General features: G+C 46.7%; 1 protein-coding gene across 1 annotated transcript; it reads left to right on the top strand.

The window, feature by feature from the left end:
* Positions 1-3,245: 3,245 nt before the first annotated feature.
* Positions 3,246-7,493, top strand: KCNJ5 (potassium inwardly rectifying channel subfamily J member 5). The gene is made up of 2 exons (XM_075527889.1): positions 3,246-4,182; positions 7,168-7,493. Exons 1-2 carry the CDS (start codon positions 3,246-3,248, stop codon positions 7,491-7,493), a joined length of 1,263 nt encoding a protein of 420 aa, XP_075384004.1.
* The last annotated feature ends 272 nt before the right edge of the window (positions 7,494-7,765 follow it).

Below are 7,765 nucleotides of genomic sequence, written 5' to 3'. Positions count from 1 at the left end.
TCACTCTGGCCAGACTTCTTCCAAGACAGACTTGTTTTTCCTTTTGGCCGTCTGTGATACTCTCAATATTCCGTGAGCATGGCTTGTGGAACCAAACAAGATGAAATCTTTGACAGTTTAAATCTTGTCTACATTTATCATGATGTTACCAATTGGTCTAGTTGTGAGGACTTGGGTTTTCTTTCCATTGAATTGCATCCATGTCAAAAGCTCCAATCCTTGCTCGTCATCAGCAAGTGGTGCAAACGCTCCTAGCTTTCAGTAAGCAAGGTTCTGTTATCTGTATATCACAGGTTAATTAGCTTTCCCCTAATCCTGACCCCATGTTCTTCATGTAGTCCACTTTCTCAGACCATTTGCTCCGCATACAGATTGAATAAGTATGGTAACAGGACACAACCCTGACACACACCTTTCCTGACTTTATACAGTTCTGTTGGAATGAATGTCTCATAATCCATGTATAGGTTCTATATGAGCACAATGAAGAATTCTGGAATTCCCATTCATCTCAATGCTATCTATTGTTGGTTAGGATCCATACAGTTGAAGTCCCTTGAATCATCAATAAAACACAAGCAAACATCTTTCTGGTATTATCAGCTTTCAGTCAAAATACTGATGTCAGTAAAGATATCACTTGTCCTCTTTTGAATCCAGCTTGAATTTCTGGCAGCTCCCTGTCTATGTACTGCTGCAACCATTATTGAATTATCTTCAGCAAAATTTTACTTGTGTGAAATATCAATGATAATATTGTTCAGTAATTTCTGCCCTCTCTTGGGTCACACCTAGTTGGAATAAATACAAAGATGGATCTCTTCCAGTTCGTTGGTCAGGTAGTTCTCTTCCAAATGTATGGGCTTAGTGGAGTGAGTACTTCCAGTGCTTCATCAGTGTGGCAGTTACATGTGGGAGTCACCTAGTCTGGTGTCAATTTAAGGATTAAGAGTGGAGGGGTGGAATCTAGGCTGTCAATCGGGAGATAGCCAATGAGACTTCTGTGGGCATGGCCTTCTCCTGAGAATTCTGGGAAATATAATACTTCCTCCTTGGAGGCAGAAGACACCTCTCTTTCTCTCTCTGCAACTTTCTGGGAGACATTGCAGAAGACAAGCTACATGGATGCAACCAGACCTCTGAAGCTGGAGAAGCCACAGAGAGACCCCTGACAACACTGAGATGCTTACAACACCACCGAACCCAAAGTCTTTCTACTCACTAGCTTGTGATGGTCCTGCATTTTGTTTCATTGCATGTGTTTCATGAATCTTAAGAGGACTTTACAGATTGATATCAGAAATATGGGCTAATATCGTACTTATGGACTTGGTCTGGACTGGGATGCGAAGTTTTCTCAATGTTCAATTGCTCTTGCATATAAACCTCTTTTTTATACACATATGTATGTCCATGGATTTGTTTCTCTAGTCTACCCAGACTAATACATTATGTAATCTAGTGTCAATGTGAAGATTAAGAGTGTAGGAGTGTTAATCAGGATATGGCTAATGAGGTCTCTGTGTGGGCATGGCCTTCTCCAGAGAATTCTGGGAAATCTGGTACTTCCTCCCTGGAGAGACACACTCTCTCTCCCTGCCACTCCCTGGGGGACATTGCGGCTGACAAGACACATGGAACTATGCTACTGCCCTAAGTTGGAGAAGCCACATGGACCTACCCTGATGCAACCAGACCTCTAATGCCGGAGAAGCCACGTAGAGACCCCTGCCAGCACTGAGATGCTTACAATGCCACTGGATCCAAAGACTTCTACCCACTATCCTGTGATCGTCCTGCATTTGGCTTCGTTGCATGTGTTTCATGAGTCTGAAGAGGACTTTATAGGTTGGTAACAGACATATGGGCTAATATCAGACTTATGGCCTTGGACTAGACTGGGATGTTTTCTCAATGTTCAATTCCTCTTGTATATAAATCTCTTTCTTATACACATATGAGTGCCCATGGACTTGTTTCTCTAGTCTATCCAGACTGACACAATCAGCTAATTGAAATATTTCATTTGGATTCTGTTCATCCATAGAGCCCTGTTTTTCAGTAATACCTTCAGTGCAGCTTGGATTTCTTTCTTCGTCGTCATCAGTTCTTGAACCTATGCTGCCACTTGAAAGGGTTGAATATCAACTGGATCTTTTTGGTACAGAAGCTCTGTGTTCTTTCCGTCTTCTTCTGATGCTTCCTGCATTATTCAATATTTGGTCCATAGAATCTTTTTAATATGGAATCTTAATGCATTTTAAGCGGGTGTGGGTAGAATATCATTGTAGCATGAACACCAAAACCAAGCTGCCGCCCATTTGAAAACCATCCTGTCCGTTTCAGTTTCTTAGAGTGAATCAAATGTTTTCATTGTAGGGCTACATAGCACTTGCCTTATTAGAGAATGCTCAGGTGACATAAACTCCCCACTCAGACAAGAGTAGAGACTAAATGACAGATGAGACACACACTCCCTTTTCCTTTACGTCTGCTGTTAAAAGATCTCAGGTGAAAGATTAAAGATCAGATACAAAGGGAGGAGCACAGGCTGGGGACCAAAGAAACAAGAATTCCAGCAACATGTCTTTAGTTGACTTGTTTGGTGGCCTGGGTGTGACTCAGCATCATTCAGACTCCACTGTCTTATTTATTTGTCCATTCAGTCACTAAGTGCTTCTTGAACACAAGGTATATGTCTGGCTATATCAGGGAATAAAACACACACAGATGTGCCTTTGTGAAGTTTACATTCAAATGGAAGGAGATAAACTACTAGCCATAAATGTAACCTATAAGCAAGCCATGTGGCACCTGTATAGCAAGAATTATGGTATCAAATTTCACTGGGTTGTTGTAATGTTAACAACATAATCCATGAGTCATGCATAGAACATTGAATGGTTTTCAAACATTGTTGGGATTTTTATTTTTTAAATTACTCCTAGTTTTCTTTACATCCTTACATCCTTTAAACAATGTGCAGTTTAAATATCATTGAACAAATATCAATTGAATATCTATTTTATGCTAGAATCTGGACCAGGCCCAAGGAAAGTGAGTAAAGGATGCAAGAAACCTTGGCTCCCGCAGCACAGTGTCACAGTGTGATCTTCTGAGTGGTGATGAGAAGTCCTGAGGATCTCAGAGATAGGAGGGACCATGCTGTCTTGCCTTGGGTTCCCATGGACCAGAACACTGAACTTCACTGATGATGTCTTTTTTTCACTCAAAGGATCCCCGCTATGGCCGGTGATTCCAGGAATGCTATGAACCAGGACATGGAGGTTGGAGGCACTCCCGGGGACCCTAAGAAGATTCCCAAGCAAGCTCGGGACTACGTCCCTGTTGCCACAGACCGCACTCGCCTGCTGGCGGACGGCAAGAAGCCCCGGCAGCGCTACATGGAGAAGAGCGGCAAGTGCAACGTGCACCACGGCAATGTGCAGGAACCCTGCAGGTACCTGAGCGACCTCTTCACCACCCTGGTGGACCTCAAGTGGCGCTTTAATCTGCTCGTCTTCACCATGGTCTACACCATCACTTGGCTGTTCTTTGGCTTCATCTGGTGGCTTATTGCGTACATACGTGGCGATCTGGACCACGTGGGTGACCAAAACTGGATCCCATGCGTCGAGAATCTCAGTGGGTTTGTGTCTGCTTTCCTTTTCTCCATCGAGACGGAAACCACGATTGGCTACGGCTTTCGGGTGATCACAGAGAAGTGTCCCGAAGGGATCATTCTCCTCCTGGTCCAGGCCATCCTGGGCTCCATCGTCAACGCCTTCATGGTGGGGTGCATGTTTGTCAAGATCAGTCAGCCAAAGAAGAGAGCTGAAACCCTCATGTTTTCCAACAACGCCGTCATCTCCATGCGAGACGAGAAACTGTGCCTCATGTTCCGCGTGGGCGACCTCCGAAACTCCCACATCGTGGAGGCCTCCATCCGCGCCAAGCTCATCAAGTCCCGGCAGACGAAAGAAGGAGAGTTCATCCCCTTGAACCAGACGGACATCAACGTGGGCTTTGACACTGGGGATGATCGTCTCTTCCTCGTGTCACCACTCATCATTTCTCACGAGATCAACGAGAAGAGCCCTTTCTGGGAGATGTCCCGAGCTCAGCTAGATCAGGAAGAGTTTGAAGTTGTGGTCATTCTGGAAGGGATGGTGGAGGCCACCGGTAAGGTACTGCCTCCTCCTGGCACAGAGTTCCCAGGCCATACTAAATTATGTAGGCCGCTGTGATTGGAGAAGATGGCATGGGCACAATCAGCCAACCCAAACAGTCTTTGGTTATAGTTGCTCAGGCTATCCTAGGCAGCACTTATTGAACCCTTACTAATTCCCATACACTCTTCTAAATATTACACATAATTTGTCTCGTTTGATTCCACCTCTGAGATAGTTCATTACAGACAGAGAAACAAAGGCACATGTGTGTTAATTTATTGCCCAAGAGCAAGAGCTACTAGGCGACAGAGCCAGGGGACCACTCAAATCAGGGCGAGTCCAAAGTTGGGAACATTTTTTCCCCAACATGCCAAGTGTTTCCTGGAACAGGTGTTCTTCCTAGAAAGGATTCTGTTACCAGGAAACCATGGGCGGTACTGGGTTAACTGGAGGAGAACGGATTGTCTACAGTAGGGCTCCCTGGTGTCAGTACACATTAAGACTCCCTTCACGAGGAAAGGGCTGTGTGGCACAGCTCCCCAAATCCAGGTGATTCCCCGCAATGCTTTTGGGGAGTAATGCCTACTCTCCAGATCTGTGGTAGCTGCTCTACTAGCTGGGGCCCTTCTGGAATATTCTGTCCCTGAGCTCTCCTGCAGAAGCATGTCCAAAGAAACCCTGCACTGTGCAAAGCTTCTTCCTGGAAGAAGTCGTTCATGCGGAGGCCTCAACTTCTACAGACCCCAGAGAACGTGCCCTCTCCCTAGCCAGCCTGGAAACGTTCTGCTCAGCTACTGATGTTCAGACGCCAGCACCATTCCTTGGCTCTTAGCCGGGGCACATCTTGCTGAGGTGACCCTAGCAAGCCTATGGCCTGAAGGAACCTAAGGTTCCAAGAACCACAGTTCTGCCCCACCAACCAGAAGCCAACTTCCTAAGGAAAGGTGTCCTCCCACAAACCTGAGGCCTGCTTCCTATTTTCTTTCTTCTCTTTTTTTTCCCATTTTTTGTCACCAAGAAGTCTGATGCCTCACATCAGGTCTGGGCCCTTACAACAATTTTTAGAAAACTCACTTTTACTCAGAATAATTCAGAGATATTTTTCTGATGCTTGTAACAACACTGTGGGGCTGCTGTAGTTCCTATTTCACAGATGTCACTCAGTAGTCATACTCAGGTTTGAGGCTTTCCTTAACAAATCAGGAGCTTTTCCCACCACATGGCTCAACCCAAACCAAACCCCAATGCCAAGGGACACATAGCAACCCTATCAGAGGTAGACTGCCACATCTTCCTCCTGCAGAGTGGCTGGTAGGTTTGAACCGCTGATGTTTCAGTTAGCAGCCTAGCACGTTCACCACTATACCGTCAGGACTTCCTTACTCTATAGCACATTGATGACTGAACTATTAGGAGCTGTCAGGAATGTGGCTTTATGGTAGTCTTTTGGGAAGCTGATACTGATGTAGCCTTAGGCAGGGCATCCGCCCGTGCTCCCGTTCTGCCACTATAGAGAAAGGGGAACACGGAAGTGGTGCTTGAGGTGCTGGAATGGACATCTGTGTGAGTGCTGTCCAACCAGGGGGCACCTGGGAGCAGTGGGAGCCCGAAAGGTGGAGGATAGTCACATTACATGAAGCCAACTCCAGCAGAATTTGGGGTTCACAGGCCATCCTGCCCCTTGTCAGGAGCAGAACACAGACTGAGTTTTCTGGGGGGAAAGTGCCACATAAGGTTACAAAAGATGGAAACAGGCCAGAGAATTGGAGACCCATAAGAAAGCTACATGATCCCACCTCGCCTCCACTGTCAGGGAAAGGGCACTGGGCCATCCCCAGCAGGGAGAATGAGTGCTGACCCTCTCAGCTCTCTACTTATCAGGGGTCTACAGCTAGCCTGGCTTAACTGGTCCACTTCCAGCCCTCTCCCAACCTTTGCTGCTGTCCTGGGGACTGTAGGAGAGACCCAGGTAAAGAAGGGAAGGAAGTCCCTCTCATCTATCCTGATCACAGAGATTTTAATAGTTTGATTATCACCCTCATAGAACCCAACACAGATTTCAAATTTGGCCCCAGGTTTGAGTAAGACATTTCTTTGGTCGTTTGAGCCTGTCATCAGTGTGAAAATCATCCATATCTCACAGAGCCATTGTGGGGAATAAATGATGACATGGAGTAACATAGGAGAGCAAAATGCCCAGCAGTGAGAGAGGTTCCTTTCTTTCCCTGGTGCTTTGAAAATGGATAGGGGAGCCCCAGCTGCCAAGGACATAGGTGGTGTTTTAGCTACGGGATATCCCAAAGCCACATTCCACCGGTGGGACACAGGTATTTCATAAGCATAGTTAACAGAAAATAGAAGAGTCCCATTCTCAAATCAAGGAGCCAGGTGGTGTTCCCTTCCCTTATGTGTCCGCCCTAAATAATTCCCCTATGCCCTAAATGCCTGTCTGATTTGCTGTGTTCATTTTCTCTGAATTGACCTTTTTAAAGTCAGAATTGACTCAATGGCAGTGAGTTTGGGTTCACGCTTCTAAATGCTGACTTCAGAAATCATGTCTCTAGTTCTAACCTTTCTATAATGTCTTCACTCTAATCTCTGATAACCTGCTCCAAAATCTCACATGTCGATTTAGAAGTGTCTGCCTCCATTGCACCTTGAACTCTTCCAGGGCAAGGATAGTGCCTTATTCAGCTTTACAGTCGCATGTGTTTAGCATGCACGTTTAGCACAAAGTGGATGGTTAGTAAATGTTTTTCATTAATGATATCGACATGGATGAATAGACGAATGGACATCAGGATGATTGGGTGGGTGGATGAACAGACAGATGAATGAATGGACTAATGGATGAACAGACAGATGAATGAATGGACTAATGGATGGATGGATGGATGGATGGATGGATGGATGGATGGATGGATGGATGGATGGATGGATGGATGTGGTAGGTGAATGTAGCCACAGTTAATGCATGTGGCCTTTGTTCCCCTAGGCATGACTTGCCAAGCACGGAGCTCCTACATGGACACTGAGGTACTCTGGGGCCACCGATTCACACCAGTCCTCACCTTGGAAAAGGGCTTCTATGAGGTGGACTACAACACCTTCCATGACACCTATGAGACCAACACTCCAAGCTGCTGTGCCAAGGAGCTGGCCGAAAGGAAGCGGGAAGGCCGGCTCCTGCAGGACCTCCCCAGCCCCCCCTTGCTGGGGGATTGTACTGAAGCAGGGCCAGATGTGGAGGCTGAACAGCAGGACAAAGTGGATGAGCCTGAGGGGCTTAAAGGACCCCAGGAGACAAGGGGCTCTGTGTGAGAACTGCAGACTCCCCACAACTTCCCTTCACTAGCTTCTGAGAGCACAGGCTCTGTAGCAACCAGGAGGGTGAGTTAGCTCAAGTGTGGTGTTGTGGAACTCTGGAAGTCTCTGGCTCTGTGGGGAGGGACAGTATCTTCATCCCGCACTTCCCAGCTTAGTGCCTCCCTGAGAAGGCAGCCTCTTTCCTGGGCCCACCATGGCAGTGTTGCCTCTCCCCCCCCCCCCCCCCCCCACCGGCCTCTGTCAGCTCTGGCTAAGGGTTATGGCTC

This window comes from Tenrec ecaudatus, chromosome 12, assembly GCF_050624435.1.
Source record: "Tenrec ecaudatus isolate mTenEca1 chromosome 12, mTenEca1.hap1, whole genome shotgun sequence".
NCBI lineage: Eukaryota > Metazoa > Chordata > Mammalia > Afrosoricida > Tenrecidae > Tenrec > Tenrec ecaudatus.
The sequence above is the reverse complement of the archived record's forward strand: the minus strand, read 5'-3'. Positions and strand labels throughout refer to the sequence as shown.